This window comes from Diaphorina citri, unplaced genomic scaffold, assembly GCF_000475195.1.
Source record: "Diaphorina citri unplaced genomic scaffold, Diaci psyllid genome assembly version 1.1 scaffold676, whole genome shotgun sequence".
Classification (NCBI taxonomy): domain Eukaryota; kingdom Metazoa; phylum Arthropoda; class Insecta; order Hemiptera; family Psyllidae; genus Diaphorina; species Diaphorina citri.
The window spans coordinates 32,419-56,115 of NW_007378109.1; the positions used below are offsets into that span (position 1 = coordinate 32,419).

The 23,697-nt window shown below is 39.8% G+C and overlaps 2 protein-coding genes and 3 long non-coding RNA genes across 5 annotated transcripts; 3 read left to right on the top strand and 2 right to left on the bottom strand.

The window, feature by feature from the left end:
- The first annotated feature begins 468 nt into the window (after positions 1-468).
- Positions 469-7,171, top strand: LOC103511114 (protogenin-like). Its single transcript, XM_026824972.1, has 9 exons — positions 469-709; positions 1,295-1,485; positions 3,540-3,615; positions 4,403-4,558; positions 4,726-4,878; positions 6,137-6,214; positions 6,565-6,584; positions 6,671-6,857; positions 7,086-7,171. The coding sequence occupies exons 1-9, from the start codon at positions 469-471 to the stop codon at positions 7,169-7,171; spliced, it is 1,188 nt and encodes a 395-aa protein (XP_026680773.1).
- A 545-nt stretch (positions 7,172-7,716) lies between these two features.
- Positions 7,717-15,771, top strand: LOC113468206. Its single transcript, XM_026824973.1, has 8 exons — positions 7,717-7,888; positions 8,545-8,689; positions 9,315-9,570; positions 12,132-12,262; positions 12,649-12,680; positions 12,786-12,893; positions 14,390-14,397; positions 15,078-15,771. The coding sequence occupies exons 2-8, from the start codon at positions 8,575-8,577 to the stop codon at positions 15,517-15,519; spliced, it is 1,092 nt and encodes a 363-aa protein (XP_026680774.1). The 5' UTR covers positions 7,717-7,888; positions 8,545-8,574; the 3' UTR covers positions 15,520-15,771.
- A 6,605-nt stretch (positions 15,772-22,376) lies between these two features.
- On the bottom strand, positions 22,377-22,978 carry LOC113468208. The gene is made up of 2 exons (XR_003392051.1): positions 22,742-22,978; positions 22,377-22,532 (listed from the first exon to the last, which is right to left on the bottom strand). It is a non-coding gene; the product is annotated as an uncharacterized LOC113468208 (long non-coding RNA).
- Positions 22,797-23,177, top strand: LOC113468207. The gene is made up of 2 exons (XR_003392050.1): positions 22,797-22,855; positions 23,004-23,177. It is a non-coding gene; the product is annotated as an uncharacterized LOC113468207 (long non-coding RNA).
- LOC113468209 lies at positions 23,089-23,465 on the bottom strand. Its single transcript, XR_003392052.1, has 2 exons — positions 23,417-23,465; positions 23,089-23,307 (listed from the first exon to the last, which is right to left on the bottom strand). It is a non-coding gene; the product is annotated as an uncharacterized LOC113468209 (long non-coding RNA).
- Positions 23,466-23,697: the final 232 nt, after the last annotated feature.

A 23,697-nucleotide genomic window follows, 5' to 3' on the forward strand; every position in this document is an offset into this window, starting at 1 on the left:
TTGTAGGTATAACATAAATGCGCATAGCGACCGGTGCCAGCATGGTAGGTATTTTTTTTTTTTTAGTTAAGCTCTTTAACACTCTTGTGTCGTTCGCGCCGAAGCCAAACATTGGGTGCTGAGATTATTGAGATATTTGAAAAATCCTACAATGCTGCAGTCTGCAGTGAGCACCAAAATTGTGATATAAATAACACAATGAAACGGCAATTATTATTTATGTAGAGCTGCCTTCCAAGTTAGCTTGGCTGGCTACCTAATCCTTTCATCTCTTGTATAGTCAAAGAATCTACTTAGTACTTACTCATGGTTAAGATCCTCGATCACTACGCCCCTTCTAATTACTATCCCTATCTGATTTGTTTCCCAACTCAGGTGGTGCGACACCAGTGAGTCTTAGGTCTCACGCCTCGCAGGACTTCTGGTGACACTTGTTTGGTCTGTGTCGTAGCATGCCGATCCTTTAGTATGGCTCTCATGAGATGGACGAGAAGACACGATACTTCCCACGATCACTACGCCCCTTCTAATTACTATCCCTATCTGATTTGTTTCCCAACTCAGGTGGTGCGACCACCCCGAATGCTATCCCGGCCCAAGTCCGTGTCTCATCCCATAGCGAAGACGGCGAGGTTTGAGTGCGATGCAGAGGGCGTACCTAAACCTAACCTGGTGTGGCTCAAGAACGGAAAACGATTGGTCATAAATGGTGAGTAACAGATGGCATACAAAGGTCAAGGACAATATTTGTGAGAAGCATTTAGACATCACACAGTAGAACATTTGCGCTGACGTAGGTTAGGTTTCAAAGTCAAAGAGCAGAAAAAATGAGGAACTGAGGAATTTTTCTTTTACGACTTCTATATCAAGGACAATATTTGTGAGAAGCATTTAGACATCACACAATAGAACATTTGCGCTGACGTAGGTTAGGTTTCAAAGTCAAAGAGCAGAAAAAATGAGGAACTGAGGAATTTTTCTTTTACGACTTCTAGATCTGGAGATAAATCGATTTAAAACATACCGGTAAAATCTTAAACTCTGACGTCACGGTAGACTTTATTATTATCGCATACGCTAAACAGTCCCGAGCAAAGCTCCCTTGCAGGCAACACATTACTGTGTTTGTGTGCATGCGTTCCCGCAACTTGAACTCGGACTTTACAACTCTTTGAACTTTTGCATTAAAACGCCAAACAATAATTGAATTTTCGACAATTCGTAAAAAAAATTGAATAAAAAAAAAAAAAAAAAAAATCCAGTCAATAAAATTTGATTTCATACCGTATTCCAGGTCGAATCAAGCAGAGAGCGCGGGAACTACTGATGTCCAACTCGGTGTCAGATGACAGCGCCATCTATCAATGTGTCGCCTCCAATGCAGGAGGTGAAGTTTGGGCCTCAGCACGACTCATCATCAACGCCCCCAAATTCCCCTTCAATCCGCCCACCAATTTGAGGTGCACCCCACTAGGACCGACTGAGATTCTCTGGGTTTAAACTTGGTTTAAGTTTGACTATTTCACTAAGCATTCTGATTTTAAATTTCTAGCCAAACAGCTCGATCAATCCTATTGTTTACCTTTTACCAAGTTTAACTTTTAATTTGTCCTCCTGGCCAACAGTATCCACTATCCAGTAGCTTACATAATTATTCGAGGACCTCTCATAAGGTCGCCTGGGGCCTCCTGGGTCAATAGCAATAACAATAAGGGATCAAGGTGGTTGAATTCTCCAAATCATAGGGCAATACTTTTAGTACATTACTAAATAGAATTACTACATTTAGGAACCCGCTCCGCGCGCAGTGGTGACTTTTAGGGATACACCAGTGAACTGTATTGAATATAAACAATGTATTTAGGTGTACATTAACCTCAATACTATTTCTTATTTAACGCCACCTTTTCTGTTTTCAGATATGTAATCACCGCCTCAGGGTCCCTGTACATACTGGCCGCCTCGCTGGATGACGGCGGCAATTACTCGTGTGCCGCCACCAATCCGCTCACGGGCAAAACCAAAACGGCGCCCGAATCTCTCCTTACCGTCGTGCCTCGTTCTAGTCCGCCCGGCGGTCGAATCGAGTTCCTAGACGAAGCGCCACTAGCGCTCACGCGGCGAGAGGGGGAAGCTCTAGTGTTAGAATGTGCCGCGAGGGGGCGCCCTGGTACGCCACTGGTGGAGTGGGTGTTTGTGCCGAGTGATTGATAGATTAAGATCACTGAAGCCTCTTTCTCTAGGTACAGTCTAAGTGGGAATACAAGGACCGGCAATTTTTCCCACTTATCCAGGTTTCCCCAGTTATAAAAGTGTCCCACTTAGAGAGGTTGCCATTTTCCTAACCCACTTACAGAGCTAAATGTGAACACTGGTTTGGAGGCAGAGGACAGGTTCGATTGTATTTTGTTCTATGAAATGTTCGATCATAAGGACAATTTTGAAAGTTCTGTTAGCTGATTCCTTCCTGCTTAATGCTGTCTGATTTGTACGCGTGTTCGTAGGGTATCGTTTCGAACTCTTGACGGTCGCGCTTCGCGCGCTTCCCGGTATGCTTGACATTGGTTTCAGTAGATTTTTTGCGTGACGAACCGTAATATCACCTGTCGAATTCATGTTACTCATGCTTCATATTTTGAAACTATCGGTACATGTCGATACACAAATCTATTTGTGTTCTAGATTTTTTTTTTCTTTTTAGAGGTTTCATGGAGGGAACTGTAACAACACCGAAAATTGTTTTACTTTCCATTAGGTACTTTTTTTTTTTACTTTTTGTAAATTTGTTTCCTGTGTTAGAGATTTTTTTCAGGCAGGTTCTTTGTAAGAACTCTTCTAATATCAAGTATTTTTTTTATATATTCTAAACCACTCACATGTGACATTCAGTATGTACATTCTACATGAGAATGAATGACATTGAATAATACCGCGCTTTCGCGAAACCAACTTGCTTCTGAGTTTAATACATAGCGGGAATAAACTTCATAGCAGTGACGAGAGATATGTATTACATTGTCAGAGTAATTCATTTGCCATGTCATTCCTTATGTCCTACTGTATCGACAACTGTTTGATAGAGATTTGACGTCACTGTATATAACTGCCAACGTTTTTAGTGACCTGAGCGGGAATCGAACCACGACCTAGCGCTTACAAGGTAGACGCTAACTAAGCTGGCAACATTCGTTTCTAAAAGGGCGGCTCGTCATAAGTCCGAATGGTACTTTACTTTTCGTTGTCCGTGAAATAGGCATGGAACCTCTCTCACGGTCCAAAAGCCCCCAACACGTAGTAGTTGTAGCAGTTTGATAGAGATTTGACGTCACTGTATATAACTGCTAACGTTTTTAGTGACCTGAGCGGGAATCGAACTACGACCTAGCGCCTATAAGGTAGACGCTAACTAAGCTGGCAACATTCGTTTCTAAAAGGGCGGCTCGTCATAAGTCCAAATGGTACTTTACTTTTCGTTGTCCGTGAAATAGGCATGGAACCTCTCTCACGGTCCAACGCATATTTATTATAATCCGACTGAGATTCAACTGAGCTGGGACTTTGTGCCGATACCCACTAATCCTGTCAAGGCGTTTACCATTCATTTTCTGCCTACCAGTAAGTTGTTGTTGTTTTTGCGGCTTTAGCTCTCGCCGAATGGTAATGACAGACTAGTACATACGTTCGTTCACCATTCATTTTCTGCCTACCAGTAAGTTGTTGTTGTTTTTGCGGCTTTAGCTCTCGCCGAATGGTAATGACAGACTAGTACATACGTACTAACAACAATTAAGATGGGTTTCACCAATTTTCTTTTTAGCCCTAACAATTCTTTTCTTCAGTCGCCTTGAAAATGTCATCAGGAGATGACGAAACATGTCGGCTCCTGTAGGTTTTTTAATTTTATGATTGTTTATCTCTTGTAAAATAAAATTACTTACAGTTTCCAAAGTTACTAGTCAAGTGAAGACGTTGTTCTTTTACCTATACTAATACTTAACAATTCTGTTAAGCATATACCTACAAATCAAACAGAACTTAGCAGGATCTGAGCTAACAGGCCTTCTAGGGATTGAAAAAATATTGCTAAAATCCACCCTTAATGTTTAATGTCATATTTTTTTCATTCACACCATCCTCAGTGGTCTAGTAGTTAAGACGGTGGACTTTGGATCTGGAGGTTGGTGGTTCGCGCCGAAGTGAAATTGAAAAATTTGTCGAGGTGTATTGAGTGGGCAAGTATGCCATTTAATTGACTTTTTTCACTCCCATTTTTACTTTTTTTACTATTCAATAGATAGGTGCTTAATAGCTGTCGTTTTGGCAACCCAAACTTTGGGCAGTGCGTCAATAAATTTTATCGATCGTTTCTCTCTCTAAAATTGATGTATTTTTCCATTCACAGATGGGGGAGACGAGAAACAAGAGGTGGCCACCAGTAAATCCTTCACTATAAAGAAACTGGAACCCTACACCAACTACAGCTTCTATCGGATCTGGAGGTTGGTGGTTCGCGCCGAAGTGAAATTGGAAAATTTGTCGAGGTGTATTGAGTGGGCAAGTATGCCATTTAATTGACTTTTTTCACTCCCATTTTTACTTTTTTTTACTATTCAATAGATAGGTGCTTAATAGCTGTCGTTTTGGCAACCCAAAATTTGGGCAGTGTGTCAATAAATTTTATCGATTGTTTCTCTCTCTAAAATTGATGTATTTTTCCATTCACAGATGGGGGAGATGAGAAACAAGAGGTGGCCACCAGTAAATCCTTCACTATAAAGAAACTGGAACCCTACACCAACTACAGCTTCTATGTGAGAGCCTATGGAATCTCAGCCTCCGAACAGAGCTCCAGAGTTACCTGTCTAACACTGGAATCAGGTAATAACATAACCTTCATCTTCTTTTGCTGCACCTTTCTATTTCAAGCATCTCCAATAGAAGTGCTGCAGAGGATTTGAGGGCGTCCTTCACACCTCTGGTTTGTTCAACTGACGGGGCCCTTCATTTGGAATTCCATAGTTTTTTGTAACCTTCATATTCTCTTGCTGCACCTTTCTATTTCAAGCATCTCCAATAGAGATACAACACTGCTGCGGAGGATTTGAGGGCGTCCTTCACACCTCTGGTTTGTTCAACTGACGGAGCCCTTCATTTGGAATTCCATAGTTTTTTGAAGAGCATTAGTTTTGAGCGAAAAGTGGAAAAAAATGTATGGGCATGTGCTCAGCTGGGTGAGAGTGAGGACTGAGTTCTCAATTCTGAAGGCTGTCTCGTTGAGATTAAGAGGAACAAGGCAGATTGTTAAGCCTTATGCTTTTGATGATGGAGCTGGCTTGATGTGTATTGATGATTGAGTATTGTTATGAGCTGGGTGAGAGTGAGAACTGAGTTCTCAATTCTGAAAGCTGTCTCATTAAGATTAAGAGGAACAAGGCAGATTGTTAAGCCTTATGCTTTTGATGATGGAGCTGGCTTGATGTGTATTGATGATTAAGTATTGTTATATATTTATATATTTGGTTATGAAATAAAGAATACTTCATAAGAAAAAAAAGCATCTCCAATGGCGTAGTGGTCGCTGCGCTCGCCTTGCACGCGGGAAACTGGGGTTCGATTCCCGGCGAGGTCAAAAAAATGTGTCAACTGCGTGTAATATAAATGCCCATAGCGACCAGTGCCAGCATGGTAGGTAAACTTCGAGTGTTAGGATTGTTGAGATATTTGGAAAATCCTACAATGCTGCAGTGAGACCTCATATTTCCTCAGTACTTGTACTTGCCGCAGTAAAAAGGAGAGCAATAGTCCTACATATTTGGACTCCACACACAGGAATTTCGTCAGAAAAGACCCCCATGTCAATGTAATAATAATAGTGCTTATTTATACTGCTCGCATAGGACTGAAAAGTCTTTACTCCAGCAGTAGGCTACTACTATTATTGTGGTCAAATTCTCAATTTATATTGAGGATAAAATTCCATACCTCCGCCCAAAAAGTCATGATATCCCCCCAAAAAACTTGTGAGTTTAAAAAAAGGCCAAGTACCTGATTCTACCTCACTCCTCAGCCCCTACTCTCCTGGATATAACGACACGCCTGTTTTATCTCACCTGTTTCATTCTGTTTCTCACTGCAGGTATCATCGTGGGTTGTAGCATAGGGGCGTGTTGCATCGCCCTGTGCACGGGTACTCTCCTCTACAAGCGACGCTGTAGTAAGACATTTGGTTAAAAATTTTACTAGTGGATGCCCTTCGCACTCAACTATTGCTATTTCTTTAACAAGGGAAAGTGCATACCTTGGTCTACCCCTGAGTTATTCACTGTAAAGTTCCGGCCAATATATTTTTTTTTATTACTATTATTCAACAGTCTAGAAAGTTTTTCTTTTCTATTGATTCTCACTGGTTCATTTCTGTTTCGTCTTCTCCCCAGGTGGGCGGTCTCCAGCCTCAGTCCACCTACTCCCGGCCAATATATTGTTTTTATTATTATTCAACAGTCTAGGAAGTTTTTCTTTTCTATTGATTCTCACTGGTTCATTTCTGTTTCGTCTTCTCCCCAGGTGGGCGGTCTCCAGCCTCAGTCCACCTACTGTTATTCAACAGTCTAGGAAGTTTTTCTTTTCTATTGATTCTCACTGGTTCCTTTCTGTTTCGTCTTCTCCCCAGGTGGGCGGTCTCCAGCCTCAGTCCACCTACTTTCTCACCGTGCGTGCCGTCACGCAGGCCGGCGTGTCCGAGTCCTCCTCCCCTCTCACTATTGTCACGCAAGTACCTGATTCTACCTCACTCCTCAGCCCCTACCCTCCTGGATATAACGACACGCCTAGCTCAACACACGCTGATCAGCTGCTAGGTAAGATTGAGAGGGAATAAAGATCGAAAATCAAACTATTTTCAATCCTTGATAAATATTTATAGTAAAATCTCTACGCCCAAAAAATCATGATATCCCCCCAAAAAACATATGAGTTTAAAAAAAAGGCCAAGTACCTGATTCTACCTCACTCCTCAGCCCCTACTCTCCTGGATATAACGACACTCCTGTTTTATCTCACCTGTTTCATTCTGTTTCTCACCGCAGGTATCATCGTGGGTTGTAGCATAGGGGCGTGTTGCATCGCCCTGTGCACGGGTACTCTCCTCTACAAGCGACGCTGTAGTAATTGAATGGTCAAAGTAATCCTTTCAGCAAAGGAAGAGCTCGAGCTTAGCTCTTTAGTGGCCTTATTCAAGAGGTTGGAAGTTGATATTAGAGGAATTGATTTGTTTGAACTTGTCAAGACCAGGGGATTTTAACTCTGTTGCTAAAGTCAGTGCTCATAATCACTCGGCCACAGAGGTGGGCTTTATCACAATATGCTTTGAAAAATGATATTGCCGAAAAAGGGTTCTTAAAATACTCAAACCTCCCCCCCCACCCCGAACCAAACATCTTGATGTTGGAACTCGTCAAGACCAGGGGATTTTAACTCTGTTGTTAAAGTCAGTGCTCATAATCACTCGGCCACAGAGGTGGGCTTTATCACAATATGCTTTGAAATGTTAATGATATTGCCGAAAAAGGGTTCTTAAAATACTCAAACCTTTCCCTTTCCCCCCCAGATCCCAACATCGTGTACAAAGTCCATCTAGTCGGCCTCTTCCTCAACTCGATTACAACGGCCCCCGCCCTCCAATATTTGTCTCACATTCTAATATTATGTGCTTCCTCACACAGATATACTCCCAGACACATCATACGAGGTGCGAGTACTAGCGAGAACTTCACAAGGCTTCCCCACTAAGGCGTCTCATATAGGATGGTTCACAATACACACCCCTCCTGATCCGCATCTACCTACTCCCACCCTGAGTGTGACAACTGTTAACACTACCAGTGCCGAGGTAAGTAACCTGTAGAATTTATACTTACCTATGCCTACCTACTTTTTTTTCCAAGTACAAAAAAGTTTGGAAGAGGGAAGAGGTTAAAACCTAGGATTTACCGGTTTCGGGATCACCTAACCGTCAGGGTGTAGCGTGTCCCTCCAAACCCCGTGGGTTTCCCCTACCTGTAGAATTTATATGTACTTACCTATATGCCTACTTACTTTTTTTCCAAGTACAAAAAAGTTTAGAAGAGGTTAAAACCTAGGATTTACCGGTTTCGGGATCACCTAACCGTCAGGGTGTAGCGTGTCCCTCCAAACCCCGTGGGTTTCCCAGTGAGTCTTAGGTCTCACGCCTCGCAGGACTACTGGTGACACTTGTTTGGTCTGTGTCGTAGCATGCCGATCCTTTAGTATGGCTCTCATGAGATGGACGAGAAGACACGATACTTCCCAGTTAGGTGCTGGGTCAACACGAGAACACCAGAAAGTAACCTGTAAAAATGAGGGCAGTTTTTTTTTGTCAATGGTGGGAATCGAACCCGGAATCTTCTGCATGGCAAGTAATCTCGTTACCACAGGTTTAACCGTGCTTTGAAGTATTGCAAAGCCAAGGTACAGTCTTTTTTTTAAGTCTATGTCGTTATTGATTGTTCCCTTTATTATTTTCAGGTCCGATGGTCCCTGGACTTTGGAGAGAGGATGGAGGGAGAGGAGAGTTTACAGGGGTGGAGAATAACCCTCGATGGAGGGGAAGGGGTGGGTAGGAGATTGTTCCTGGAACGGGAAGCCAACTCGTGTGAACTCCATGATTTGGGTAAGTCAAGTATAATGTTCGTTCTCGGAACGGCTAGCTTTCTCCTATGTGATTTATTCATGGAACTTTCTCCGGCATATCAAATAAAACATTCCTTCAAGAGGTGGAGGGCAGAGAGCCAAGAATGCTCGCATTATTTAGTACTTCCCTGCTGAATGATCAAAATAATCTTTTCAGCAAGGGAAGAGCTCGAGCTTGGCTCTTTAGTGACCTCATTCAAGAGGTTGGAAGTTGATATTAGAGGAATTGATTTGTTGGAACTTGTCAAGACCAGGGGATTTTAACTCTGTTGCTAAAATCAGTGCTCATAATCACTCGGCCACAGAGGTGGGCTTTATCACAATATGCTTTGAAATGTTGATGATATTGCCGAAAAAGGGTTCTTCAAATACTCAAACCTTTCCCTTTTTCTCCCCAGATCCCAACATCGTGTACAAAGTCCATCTAGTCGGCCTCTTCCTCAACTCGATTACAACGGCCCCCGCCCTCCAATATTTGTATTAAAGACAGTGCCCATAACCACTCGGCCACAGAGGTGGGCTTTATCACAATATGCTTTGAAAGGTTAATGATAGTGCCGAAAAAGGGTTCTTAAAATACTCAAACCTTTCCCTTTCTCCCCCAGATCCCAACATCGTGTACAAAGTCCATCTAGTCGGCCTCTTCCTCAACTCGATTACAACGGCCCCCGCCCTCCAATATTTGTACACCGGGCCCCCCACAACTCTTCTCCCGACACTAGCTCCCCCTACCGGACTGGAAGCGAACTTTGACTCCGCCTCTAGTATAAATCTCAGTTGGGACCCGAGTGACACAGATGTAGACCATTACCTTGTGTCAGTTAGCCCGGCGGGAAGCGACATGGAGAAGATACTTCAAACGTAAGTTCCAACGCAGTCAGCCTAGTTAGATTAGGAGGTAGCGCACCTGCCTTGTAAGAGCTAGGTCGCGGGTTCGATTCCCACCATCGACAAATTTGTACTCGTTTTTCGATTGCAAATATTTCAACGGGTTACTTTCTGGTGTTCTCGTGTTGACCCAGCACCTAAACGGAAAGGTATTGTGTCTCTTTTCCCCCATCTGATGAGAGGCATACTACGGGATGGATATGCTACGACACAGACCACATGCGTCTAATGTAGCAGTTGTTTCATTTGCTACGAAATAAAAACGGCGGTGAAACACTCATCTTTTTGAACTAAAAGAAGTACCAAAATAGGAAATACCTACTCAAGTTCGTTCCTAATCGTCCATTTTTTTGTGTTGATGGTTCCAGCACCAGTAACTCCGTGGTAATTCCTGACCTTCAGCCATACACCTGGTACGTGATGAAGGTCAAGGTGACGACTACACAAGGTCAATACAGCGAGTACAGCCAAAGTCTGGAGGTCCGAACCTTGCAAGGAGGTAAGTCCTTTTATCACTGAGCTCTAGATTATACTCTCCTTCTTTTTCTTCGCCTTTTCCCGTATACAGACGGGGTCGGCGTTTTTCGTCAGCCTCTCAAGGCTCTAGATTATACTCTCCTTCTTTTTCTTCGCCTTTTCCCGTATACAGACGGGGTCGGCGTTTTTTGTCAGCCTCTCAATCAGCCCTAACTAGGGTGATTGCTTTGGGCTGACATTTGGTTTTGGCTACAAATTTTACGAGTGGGAAAAAAACTAAATAATTATTTAAATTAAAAAACATAAAAAAACTAAAGGAAATAGAGAGTACAAGAATTGAAGAACTCATAATATGCTCATTCAAATAGAAGCGAGCTAAAGTTGATTAGATGAGATAGGTAGCTAAATAATTATTTAATTTAAAAAACATAAAAACTCAAGGAAATAGAGAGTACAAGAATTGAAGAACTCATAATATGCTCATTCAAATAGAAGCGAGCTAAAGTTGATTAGATGAGATAGGTAGATAAAAGAAGCGAGCTAGTAAAAAAAAAGAACCTAAGTTCACGTACTAATCAGGGCTGTATCCAGGATTTTGCCGAGGGGAGAGGGCCCGAGGGTCCAAGCACTAATGAACGGTGGGGGGGGGATGCTCCAAATTTTTGAAGTCTGGCCTACAGTACAGGAGAAAAATGAAGCTCGAAGGTAGGGGAGGGGGGTGGCCGGGTCTAATCCGACTGAGATTCAACTGAGCTGGGACTTTGTGCCGATACCCACTAATCCTGTCAAGGCGTTCACCATTCATTTTCTACCTACCAGTAAGTAATCTAGTGCATATTTATTATAACCTAGTGCATATTTATTACAATCTAGTGCATATTTACTATAACCTAGTGCATATTTATTATAATCCGACGGAGATTCAGCTGAGCTGGGACTTTGTACCGATACCGACTAATCCTGTCAAGGCGTTCACCATACATTTTCTACCTACCAGTAAGTAATCTAGTGCATATTTATTATAACCTAGTGCATATTTATTATAATCTAGTGCATATTGATTACAATCTAGTGCATTAATCCGACGGATATTCAACTGAGCTGGGACTTTGTGCCGATACCCACTAATCCTGTCAAGGCGTTCACTATACATTTTCTACCTACTAGTAAGTAATCTAGTGCATATTTATTATAACCTAGTGCATATTTATTATAATCCGACTCAGCTGAGCTGGGACTTTGTGCCGATACCCACCAATCCTGTCAAGGCGTTCACCATTCATTTTCTGCCTACCAGTAAGTAATCTAGTGCATATTTATTATAACCTAGTGCATATTTATTATAATCTAGTGCATATTGATTACAATCTAGTGCATATTAGCCCGGCGGGGAGTGATATGGAAAAGATACTTCAAACGTAAGTGATATGGAAAAGCTACTTCAAACGTAAGTGATATAGAAAAGGTACTTCAAACGTAAGTGAAATGGAAAAGATACTTCAAACATAAGTCCCTACGCTACCTGGTGGCTGATAGAAGCAGGTTGAGCTGAATATCTAGGAATAGTAAAAAATCTAAAGGTGTGTTCACACATAGCCGACCGGCTGTCGATCGATGTTGACTGAACCGTTCACACTGCCTCTATAACATAGATTTAGATGTCGATCGACGGCTAATTAACAACTGAGGTCATCTATCTTACTAGCCGTTTCAAGAACGAATTTTATTGTAGTCGACCGGCTGTCGATCGATGTTGACTGAACCGTTCACACTGCCTCTATAGTCTATAACATAGATTTAGATGTCGATCGACGGCTAATTAACAACTGAGGTCATCTATCTTACTAGCCGTTTCAAGAACGAATTTTATTTCTCTATTTGTGTTCATGATAGGAGAAACCTAGCCGTTCCAAGAACAAACTTTATCTCTATTTGTGTTCATGATAGGAGAAACCCAGCCGTTCCAAGAACAAACTTTACCTCTCTATTCGTGTTCATGATAGGAAAAACTCATCCGTTCCAAGAACGAACTTAACCTCTCTTTTTATGTCTTTCAGCACCAGCAACTCCGTGGTAGTACCTGACCTTCAGCCATACACCTGGTACGTGATGAAGGTCAAGGTGACGACTACACAAGGTCAATACAGCGAGTACAGCCAAAGTCTGGAGGTCCGAACCTTGCAAGGAGGTAAGTGCTTTTATCACTGATCACTGAGCTCTAGATTATACTCTCCTTCTTTTTCTTCGCCTTTTCCCGTATACAGACGGGGTCGGCGTTTTTCGTCTTATAGAGATGTGACCTAAAAGTGGATGGTGTGAAAACAAAAGGTAGACCCAGGATGAGTTACAGAGATGTGACCTAAAAGTGGATGGTGTGAGAACAAAAGGTAGACCCAGGATGAGTTATAGAGATATGACCTAAAAGTGGATGGTGTGAGAACAAAAGGTAGACCCAGGATGAGTTATAGAGATGTGACCTAAAAGTGGATGGTGTGAAAACAAAAGGTAGACCCAGGATGAGTTATAGAGATGTGACCTAAAAGTGGATGGTGTGAAAACAAAAGGTAGACCCAGGTTATAGAGATATGACTTGTGCTTATGCTTATGTAAGAAGAAGAGGAGAGAGGAGAAGATTTATATTTACTACAAGTAATGATTTAGATTAGTCATTCGACGATGAAATTTATTTATTCCCGTTTCTTTCTCTTCAGGACACCTACCCAAACGGGGGAGTTCGCTTACCCCTGATTTCCAACGGAAGAGTTCCTAATGGTGGTACACCCACTATCGTGAGGATAACGGAAAACCCTCATCACAAGGTAGGTCATCTGTTCGGTACCTTCTCGATGCTGCTTAACATCAAGTGTTCATTATTATTTTTTGAGGTAAACAACAAGGCTGCCTGGAAGAGACTGACAAGAAACACCGACCCTATTTATACTCGTATTTGCATATTTGTAAACCCTACCTATGAAAATAAATAAGACCTTGTTTAGAACTGCGGGAGTAAAGGGACTTTTCAGTCTCATTCTGGCAGGATAAACAAGGTATATTCTATTCTATTGAAATAGGAAAAGGCTAGGAAGAACGAAGGTCTTGTCAATCTTCCTGTGCCATATAGCCTGTCCACACACTGCTTCATAACTAAGCTTGCAATAATCCTCTGGCAAGTGTTCATTATTATTTTTTAAGGTACACAACAAGGCTGCCTGGAAGAGACTGACAAGAAACACCGACCCTATTTATACTCGTATTTGCATATCGGTAGCTTCTCGATGCTGCTTGACATCAAGTGTTCATTATTTTTTAAGGTACACAACAAGGCTGCCTGGAAGAGACTGTCAAGAAACACCGACCCTATTTATACTCGTATTTGCATATTTGTAAACCCTATCTATGAAAATAAATAAGACCTTGTTTAGAACTGCGGGAGTAAAGGGACTTTTCAGTCTCATTCTGGCAGGATAAACAAGGTATATTCTATTCTATTCTATTGAAATAGGAAAAGGCTAGGAAGAAAGAAGGTCTTGTCAATCTTCCTGTGCCATATAGCCTGTCCACACACTGCTTCATAACTAAGCTTGCAATAATCCTCTGTGGCCTAGTGGTTTAACATCAAGTGTTCATTATTTTTTAAGGTACACAACAAGGCTGCCTGGAAGAGACTGACAAGAAACACCGACCCTATTTATACTCGTATTTGCATATTTGTAAACCCTGTCTATGAAAATAAATAAGACCTTGTTTAGACTGCGGGAGTAAAGGGACTTTTCAGTCTCATTCTGGCAGGATAAACAAGGTATATTCTAACCCTACCTATGAAAATAAATAAGACCTTGTTTAGACTGCGGGAGTAAAGGGACTTTTCAGTCTCATTCTTGCAGGATAAACAAGGTATATTCTATTCTATTCTATTCTATTGAAATAGGAGAAGACTAGGAAGAACGAAGGTCTTGTCAATCTTCCTGTGCCATATAGCCTGTCCACACACTGCTTCATAACTAAGCTTGCAATAATCCTCTGTGGCCTAGTGGTCAAGGCGCTCGCCTGGTAAACAGGAGGATGTGGGTTCGATCCCAGCCGAGGCATAGAATTTTATCCTAATTTATTTGAGAATTTACCCTCATAATAATGGAGCTCTAAGGGTTAGGTGGTATAAAACGCCTTCGGCGTTAACCTCGCCCAGTGGCTATCTTCCTCTCAAGAGTCTGTTATTATTATTATATTGAGTAGCCTGCATTAGTATTAGATTAATCTCGCATCACTACTATTATCATAACATTCATGACACTCTATTCCATTTTCTTCCCCACAGTTCTCCTCGTCTGATCTGCTCTGTGCCATATAGCCTGTCCACACACTGCTTCATAACTAAGCTTGCAATAATCCTCTGTGGCCTAGTGGTCAAGGCGCTCGCCTGGTAAACAGGAGGGCATGGGTTCGATCCCAGCCGAGGCATATAATTTTATCCTAATTTATTTGAGAATTTAACCTCCTAATAATGGAGCTCTAAGGGTTAGGTGGTATAGAACACCTCCGGCGTTAACCTCGCCCAGTGGCTATCTTTCTCTCAAGAGTCTGTTATTATTATTATATTGAGCAGCCTGCATTAGTGTTAGATTAATCTCGCATCACTACTATTATCATAACATTCATGACACTCTATTCCATTTTCTTCCCCACAGTTCTCCTCGTCTGATCTGGTAATCCTTTCAGCAAGGGAAGAGCTCGAGCTTGGCTCTTTAGTGGCCTCATTCAAGAGGTTGGAAGTTGATATTAGAGGAATTGATTTGTTGGAACTTGTCAAGACCAGGGGATTTTAACTCTGTTGCTGAAGTCAGTGCTCATAATCACTCGGCCACAGAGGTGGGTTTTATCACAATATGCTTTGAAAGGTTAATGATATTGCCGAAAAAGGGTTCTTAAAATACTCAAACCTTTCCCTTTTTCCCACCAGATCCCAACATCGTGTACAAAGTCCATCTAGTCGGCCTCTTCCTCAAGTCTGATCTGGAAGGTGACAGGGAGGGTGGGGGAGGGTCGGGTGAGGCAGACTCCCTACTCAGTGCCGGAGGGTTAGACGATACCCACCTGACCACCCTCGAAACTAGTGGGGGTCCCGGTGAAGGGGGCGGAGATTCGGGGTTCTGTGGAGGGGGAGACGATCGTCTAGCGCCGCCCCTGGAACGGTACGCCCCGCCTACGGGTCATTCCCCTACCTCGGTGTACACCACCGGTCCTAATACGGGTCATTCCCCTCCCTCGGTCTACACCACGGGTCACGTGACCCCTTCCCCTACCAAAGATCTACCGCGTGTGCCTTCCTCCCCTCTCCCGATGGACCTACTCGTAGACGACGGATTTCACGAAGTGCTCACGAGTCTGCCCGAAGCCACTCGGTTCTGTACGCGAAGCGCGGGAGGGGGCGTGGCGTCCAAGTGCTGATCTCTGATTGGACGATCGGAGATTTCCCCTCTCTCTTCTCTCTACAGGTACCTTATACTATTGGTCAGTGTCTAATGCTACCAGCTAGGCAAACGGACCTTTCAATCTCACTCGAGCTGAATTCTGAATTCTAATTGGAGCACAGAACGAGATTAAATATAGAAACAGACGAGACGTGAGCTCACGTGACGTGATAGTAGTGTGTTCCTACTCACGTGACGTGATAGTAGTCTACCTTGAAAATTAACTCGCTTTTTGAGCCGCCCAGTGTTCCTACTCTCGTGACGTGATAGTAGTGTGTTCCTACTCACGTGACGTGATAGTAGTGTGTTCCTACTCACGTGACGTGATAGTAGTCTACCTTGAAAATTAACTCGCTTTTTGAGCCGCCCAATGTGTTCCTACTCACGTGGCGTGATAGTAGTCTACCTTGAAAATTAACTCGCTTTTTGAGCCGCCCAAATTGAGAATTGAAAATCTCAGTCGCGTATTTTTCGCCCTAGCAGTAGCAATAGACATTGTCTAGAATGCCTCGATCACACACAGCTGCAACGCGTGAAATAACAGTCACCAAAAGATCCTCCACTACGAATCGAATCGAAAGAACGTTCAAGAATCTCGTTTCCATTCGAATAGAAAACGAAATCACGCGAAGAATAACACGAACTTTGTCGAAATGAGAATTGAAAATCTCAATCGCGTATTTTTTGGCCTAGCAGTGGCAATAGACATTGTCTAGAATGCCTCGATCACATACAGCTGCAACGCGTGAAATAGCAGTCGTCCACTACAAATCGAATCGAAAGAACGTTCAAGAATCTCGTTTCCATTCGAATAGAAAACGAAATCACGCGAAGAATAACACGAAGAATTCTAATTGGAGCACAGAACGAGATTAAATATAGAAACACACGAGACGTAAGCTCACGTGACGTGATAGTAGTGTGTTCCTACTCACGTGACGTGATAGTAGTCTACCTTGAAAATTAACTCGCTTTTTGAGCCGCCCAAATTGAGAATTGAAAATCTCAATCGCGTATTTTTTGGCCTAGCAGTGGCAATAGACATTGTCTAGAATGCCTCGATCATATACAGCTGCAACGCGTGAAATAGCAGTCACCAAAAGATCGTCCACTACAAATCGAATCGAAAGAACGTTCAAGAATCTCGTTTCCATTCGAATAGAAAACGAAATCACGCGAAGAATAACACGAACTTTGTCGAAATTCCGCGAAGATTTCATCAAAAGATCCTCCACTAGAAATCGAATCGAAAGAACGTTCAGAGAATAATCTCGATTCCATTCGAGTAGAAAACGAAATTACGCAAAGATTAACACGAAGTTTGCCGATGTTTCACGATGGTGGCTCGTTTGTGACCGAGGCAGACTTGTAAAAAAAGCATCCATAGGTTTTATTATTTCCGGATTTTTATTTTCGAGCTTAAGTAGTTTTAAAACCTTCTTGTTTTAATTTAGGGAAACCCCTTCACAATTTTAAGATTTAAATAAATTATTTTTTCTAACTTAATATTATTTTTTATCTTCCTCCAGCCACAATATTCACCAACACACTTGATAATTTGCCTAATTTTGAAATTAAAATATATTAGAATACTCCCCTAATTAATTATTTTAAAACACATCGTATCGTGTCCACATCAATGTAATAGCTTTTATTTTATTTTCGTATTTTCCTTTTGTTCTATTTGTTCTAAAACTCTAACAATCGGAGTACAAAAAAAGCAGCACCCGTAATTAAATAATAATAATATAAAAAAAATTGAAGAAAACTCCCAAAGCTAATTTTTATTTTGTAAATCAAGAGAACGTTCAGAGAATAATCTCGTTTCCATTCGAATAGAAAACGAAATTACGCAAAGATTAACACGAAGTTTGCCGATGTTTCACGATGGTGGCTCGTTTGTGACCGAGGCAGACTTGTAAAATAATTTCCTACAACCTCAAACCTCAGCCGGTCATAGGAGGTGAAAATATTACACGGGTTTATAATAATAATTTAAAGAAATATGTGCGTCTTGTTTTTTGTATGTGTAAAGGATATTTTTTTGTTTTTGTTTATTTCTTATATTATTTGTCTCCTCAATTCTCTTATAAAATAATTTCCTACAACCTCAAACATCAGCCGGTCATAGGAGGTGGAAATATTACACGGGTTTATAATAATAATTTAAAGAAAATATGTGCGTCTTGTTTTTTGTATGTGTAAAGGATATTTTTTTGTTTTTGTTTATTTCTTATATTATTTGTCTCCTCAATTCTCTTGTTTCTTTGTTTTTCCTCTCTCGCCCTTGTTGTTTTTATTGTAATTGACATGGTTTAGAGACTTTGGTTACTCTTGTGTCACTCGGGTTGGGTCACATTTTGTCTAGTTCTATATGACAATTTGCTGTTAAAAGGTCAGCATGAAATTAAATAAATTCATTTCTTCTCTTTGCTACAATGTTGCGAATAGAAAATGATACTGACAAATCGCTGACGAAAACATTTTTGATCCCGCCCATTAACCCACTGTTAATGTTAATGAATTACCTACTTGAAATATTCTGAGCATACTATGTCCGACACTCCGATGTGTGTATTTATAACTATTTTCCCCCACTGGGCGCTTTAACAATGTTTTTATGCATGTCGTTCGCGCCGGTATAATTATAATTCTTACTTACATTTTTAATTTAATAAGCATAAAAATAGGTAAAAAAATAATTAAGAAACACTCAAGTACGGTACAAGTTTTTGATTTTTTTTTTTATTTTTTTATTTTTTTTTATTAATCGAGTAAAATTGAGAAAAAATAATATTGTCTAATATTATCTTTTTTTTGTAAAACGTTTTTTCAACGTTCTACGTACTTTTATCGTGAGACCTTGGAGTAAATTGCTTTAATAATCGAATTTAACCATTTTCTACTGTTAATACTCAACGGAGGAAATGAATCAATTGTATTTAAAATTCCTTTAAAAATAATTGAATAAATGTATTTAAAATTCGTTTCCATTCCTCTATCATTAAAAACCATAGCTACATAAAACACATACCTATTTGACACACTCTAATTAAGGCACTCACTCTACTAGGTTTTCCAAAATTATCAATTTCGATCAATTTTCGGGCTTGTATTTTTGTTTTTAAAATAGTTGCACATTTAGATATCACTCTAACAAAATTCGATGAAAATCTTGGATTTTTTTACTCTTTTGGATTAAACTTACTCCAATGACATGTAGATAATGTCTACATTTGAGTAATAACCAAAAGACCATCTAAAATAATTAATCCATAAATTAATATTGATGGATAACCAAAATTAACACACGACTCGAAAATATTTCTGACTAATAAATGCCAAAAAAATCATAAAAAATACCAGATGAGTTATAGAGATATGATGGTGTGAGAACAAAAGGTAGACCCAGGATGAGTTATAGAGATATGACCTAAAAGTGGATGGTGTGAGAACAAAAGGGAAATGAATCAATTGTATTTAAAATTCCTTTAAAAATAATTGAATAAATGTATTTAAAATTCGTTTCCATTCCTCTATCATTAAAAACCATACCTACCTAAAACACATACCTATTTGACACACTCTAATTAAGGCACTCACTATACTATGTTTTCCAAAATTATCAATTTTGATCAATTTTCGGGCTTGTATTTTTGTTTCCTAAAATAGTTGCACATTTAGATATCACTCTAACAAAATTCGATGAAAATCTTGGATTTTTTTATTCTTTTGGATTAAACTTACTCCAATGACATGTAGATAATTTCTACATCTACGGGGGAAGACAATTTCTACATTCTAAATTAATATTGATGGATAACCAAAATTAACACACGACTCGAAAATATTTCTGACTAATAAAGCCAAAAAAATCATAAAAAATACCGTCTAATCCTTACATTTTAATAATATGTATTTAGTATTTACCTATTTAAACAATTTTCTTACCAAACTGCTTTGGTACCTACTCAATATTTTTCAAAGAAATTGCTAATTTTTAATAAACAAAAAAATACCGTCTAATCCTTACATTTTAATAATATGTATTTACCTATTTAAACAATTTTCTTACCAAACTGCTTTGGTACCTACTCAATATTTTTCAAAGAAATTGCTAATTTTTAATAAACAGCATTTTAAAAATATAAGTAAAAAAATATGAATTTTATTTTTATAACTATTTATGTAATGTACAATATTATATTTATTTATTTTTAAGCTGTTAATTTTTTTATTATTTAATTTAAGGTACCTCTTTCTTACATATTTTTATTTCCTTTTTAAAGAAAATTTTCGTTTTTATTTTTTGTTTTGCCTCAACAGTACAATTAATTTTTTAAAACATAACAAAACATTCTAATAGCGGGTGGGTGTGCTGAGTACACCCTGTATTTTTTCTTCTTTTTATTTATTTTGAATTAGTAGCCCAGTCAAATTAGACAAACCGGGGGAAGTAAAACGGGTACATTCAAAATGCCCCCGCAACTTGAGCTCGACCCCCAGTCTTAGGGAGTTGAAGTGTTGGTAACAAGGAAGATTCATGCCAATTTTCAAGAACTATTTATTTTGCTCGATTGTCATTTTTTGGCATAATTTTACTGGGTTATAAGTAGGTAAGCATTAGCTAACATCGAGTCTGGTATGCAGGGTCCTCTTAGAATAACTTTTTGGCATAATTTTACTGGGTTATAAGTAGGTAAGCATTAGCTAACATCGAGTCTGGTATGCAGGGTCCTCTTAGAACTTAGAATATCTATTTATTACAGTTGATGGTAAAGACGAGGAGGATTCAGCTCTCAGTACATTGTGCTTGTGATGGATCAATATATATATAAAAAAAAAAATACCTACCTAAATTAACAATATATGAAGTCTTTTTTGAAAATGTTTGACCTAAAAGTGGATGGTGTGAGAACAAAAGGTAGACCCAGGATGAGTTATAGAGATATGACCTAAAAGTGGATGGTGATGGTGTGAGTGTAAACATAATTTTCCTGATTACAAGGTTGCACGTGCCTTAATCTTTTTTTACGTAAAAATATTAAGTCATAAAATAAACCTATAGAAATCTCGAGTTATTCCAAGTTCAAGTATCCTGCATACCAGCCTTTTGTCGAGTGTGTATGGTGGCGCTCCTAGTGAGTAATATTTGTCCCCTGGTGGCGAAAATTGTAAACTAGCAATCGCGGATCGGACTAAAATGGACTTTTGTTCTTCTTTTCTTATCTCTCCTACCTATTTTTTCTGTATTTATTTCTGCCTTGTAACTTCAGATGTTAATTTTTAGATCTTTAATCTTTTGCTTTACACCTTTCCTATTTCTCCAAGTTCAAGTATCCTGCATACCAGCCTTTTGTCGAGTGTGTATGGTGGCGCTCCTAGTGAGTAATATTTCTCCCCTGGTGGCGAAAATTGGAAACTAGCAATCCCGGATCGGACTAAAATGGACTTTTGTTCTTCTTTTCTTATCTCTCCAACCTATTTTTTCTGTATTTATTTCTGCCTTGTAACTTCAGATGTTAATTTTTAGATCTTTAATCTTTTGCTTTACACCTTTCCTATTTCCCATCTCCTCCCTCCCTTTCCCCTGTCCTTTTCCCCGGCCCAGTAATTTTCTCTGAATATTTCCTTTTGTGCTCAAACTGTGTGCGGGTACTTTTGTTATTGTATAATTTTTATATTGGCCCAGTAATTTTCTCTGAATATTTCCTTTTGTGCTCAAACTGTGTGCGGGTACTTTTGTTATTGTATAATTTTTATATTAGTCTTAAACAACATTATTATTTACAGGTTTTTCCTTTTCTTTACTAAACATAGTTATAATTTTTCATTTCTTCGCCTCGTCTCTCCTACTTCTTAAACAACATTATTATTTACAGGTTTTTCCTTTTCTTTACTAAACATAGTTATTAATTTTTCATTTCTTCGCCTCTCTCTCCTACCTTCCTTTTTCCCTCGAAGATGACTTTCTCTCAGCCTACTTAAATAATATTTACTTAATCGTGTGTGTATCGTAAGCTTTGTCTCTTAATAGGAAGATAAACCAGAAAATCTTCATTTTCCTTTTAGGAAACGGAAACGATTTCCCCCTCTCTTCAAGGTGGTACATTCTCAACCCTTGATCTTCGTTGGTTGAGAAGACGCCATCTTGGATTCGCAATGATTTAGTACACGAGGAAACGGAAACGATTTCCCCCTCTTCAAGGTGGTACATTCTCAACCCTTGATCTTCGTTGGTTGAGAAGACGCCATCTTGGATTCGCAATGATTTAGTACACGCGCTAGGGAAACGGAAACGATTTCCCCTCTCTTCAAGGTGGTACATTCTCAACCCTTGATCTTCGTTGGTTGAGAAGACGCCATCTTGGATTCGCAATGATTTAGTACACGTTTAGGAAATGGAAACGATTTCCCCCTCTTCAAGGTGGTTCATTCTCAACCCTTGTTCGTTGGTTGAGAAGACGCCATCTTGGATTCGCAATGATTTAGTACACGCGCTACCACGCCACCTAGTGGATAGTGGTTCAACTAGTTCCCATATTTCTCTTAAGGAGAGGAGAAATGAGTTTCAGAAGAGGGGAAATCGTCCCAGTTTTCCGAAATAAAAACACTAGAGCTGCCTGTTTTCATTTGTACGTTGTACGTGCTTGGTGACAGGTTTTCTTCCTCTATTTATATTCAGATTGTGTAATTTTCATTTCACACTTATGCATGGTTCATTTTATCTCTCAACCCCTCCCCCCAATATGTATATAATTCAATAGGTACAGTACTTTTATATCTGGACTCTCCAGAATCCTTTTTTTTTATACTTAGTCTGTACTCAATATTGCCTCGCGTATTATACAGGGTATCCTCCAAGTAACTGGAATCCCTGTTTTCAGAGTCTGTGAGATATTCAAAACAGAAAATAATGCCCTTTTTCTACTTTTATTTTCGGTTTGAAATTTGGAAATTTTCGCCTCGGCCTGGATTTGAACCTAGCACCTTGTGTTGTGGTCGAGACCCCTTTTTTTTATACTTAGTCTGTACTCAATATTGCCTCGCGTATTATACAGGGTATCCTCAAAGTAACTGGAATTCCTGTTTTCAGAGTCTGTGAGATATTCAAAACAGAAAATAATGCCTTTTTTCTACTTTTATTTTCGGTTTGAAATTTGGAAATTTTCGCCTCGGCCTGGATTTGAACCTAGCACCTTGTGTTGTGGTCGAGACCTTTTGGCCATAGACACGATCCAGAATAGAATATATCTTGTTTATACTGCTGGAATAGGACTGAAAAGTACCTTTACTCTCGCAGTCTAACCAAGGTCTTATACGTACCCTGTAGCTAATATTCCCTTTCTATGACAAATTCTGAAGTAGCTTGGACTTTTCTTAGGGACACCCTGTATATGCTGCACTGAAATCTGAACCTCTCTTGCAAAAGAAACCGGTAAATTAATTCATTCCATTCAGGTCTTATACGTACCCTGTAGCTAATATTCCCTTTCTATGACAAATTCTGAAGTAGCCTGGACTTTTCTTAGGGACACCCTGTATATGCTGCACTGAAATCTGAACCTCTCTTGCAAAAGAAACCGGTAAATTAATTCATTCCATTTTTTAATTTATTTTATTTTCTCTCGAAAACAAATCAACTTGAGTTAACTGTGAAATTGTCCGAAAATAGCAATACTAAACAAGTGTGGTAGCGTTCCGCCCCGCCAAGTCAAAAATAACCAACAATGTATGCCACAATTGCCACATTGGAGATATGTACCTATACAAAAATTGGAACTTTTTTTTTCTTCAGTATGGTAGCGTTCCGCCCCGCCAAGTCAAAAATAACCAACAACGTATGCCACAATTGCCACATTGGAGATATGTACCTATACAAAAATTGGAACTTTTTTTTTCTTCAGTTAGGCACTTAAACTATGTTTTCTTCAGTCAGGCACTTAAACTATGTTTTATGTATGTTTTTCGTGCCGTCGAAGCATTTTCAATTATTTATATTACGGCCCGGCTACATTATATCAGATTTCTAACTACTGAACTGAAAATATTCTTGACTGGTGTATGGCCGAATGTATACAAAAAAATAATGAGAAAATATCAAAGTAAAACAGCATTATTTTTCTCCGTTTCATAACTTCGGCAAACCAAGTGT

Excerpts from the sequence above, each read along its gene's own strand:
- LOC113468206 (XM_026824973.1), top strand. The coding sequence starts at position 8,575 with ATGGAGGGAGAGGAGAGTTTACAGGGGTGGAGAATAACCCTCGATGGA. Across the intron at positions 8,690-9,314 it reads GTGTGAACTCCATGATTTGG|ATCCCAACATCGTGTACAAA; the intron begins GTAAGTCAAGTA and ends TTTCTCCCCCAG. Across the intron at positions 9,571-12,131 it reads ATGGAGAAGATACTTCAAAC|CACCAGCAACTCCGTGGTAG; the intron begins GTAAGTTCCAAC and ends TATGTCTTTCAG.
- LOC103511114 (XM_026824972.1), top strand. The coding sequence starts at position 469 with ATGGCTCTCATGAGATGGACGAGAAGACACGATACTTCCCACGATCAC. Across the intron at positions 3,616-4,402 it reads CATTCATTTTCTGCCTACCA|ATGGGGGAGACGAGAAACAA; the intron begins GTAAGTTGTTGT and ends TTCCATTCACAG. Across the intron at positions 6,858-7,085 it reads ACACGCTGATCAGCTGCTAG|GTATCATCGTGGGTTGTAGC; the intron begins GTAAGATTGAGA and ends TTCTCACCGCAG.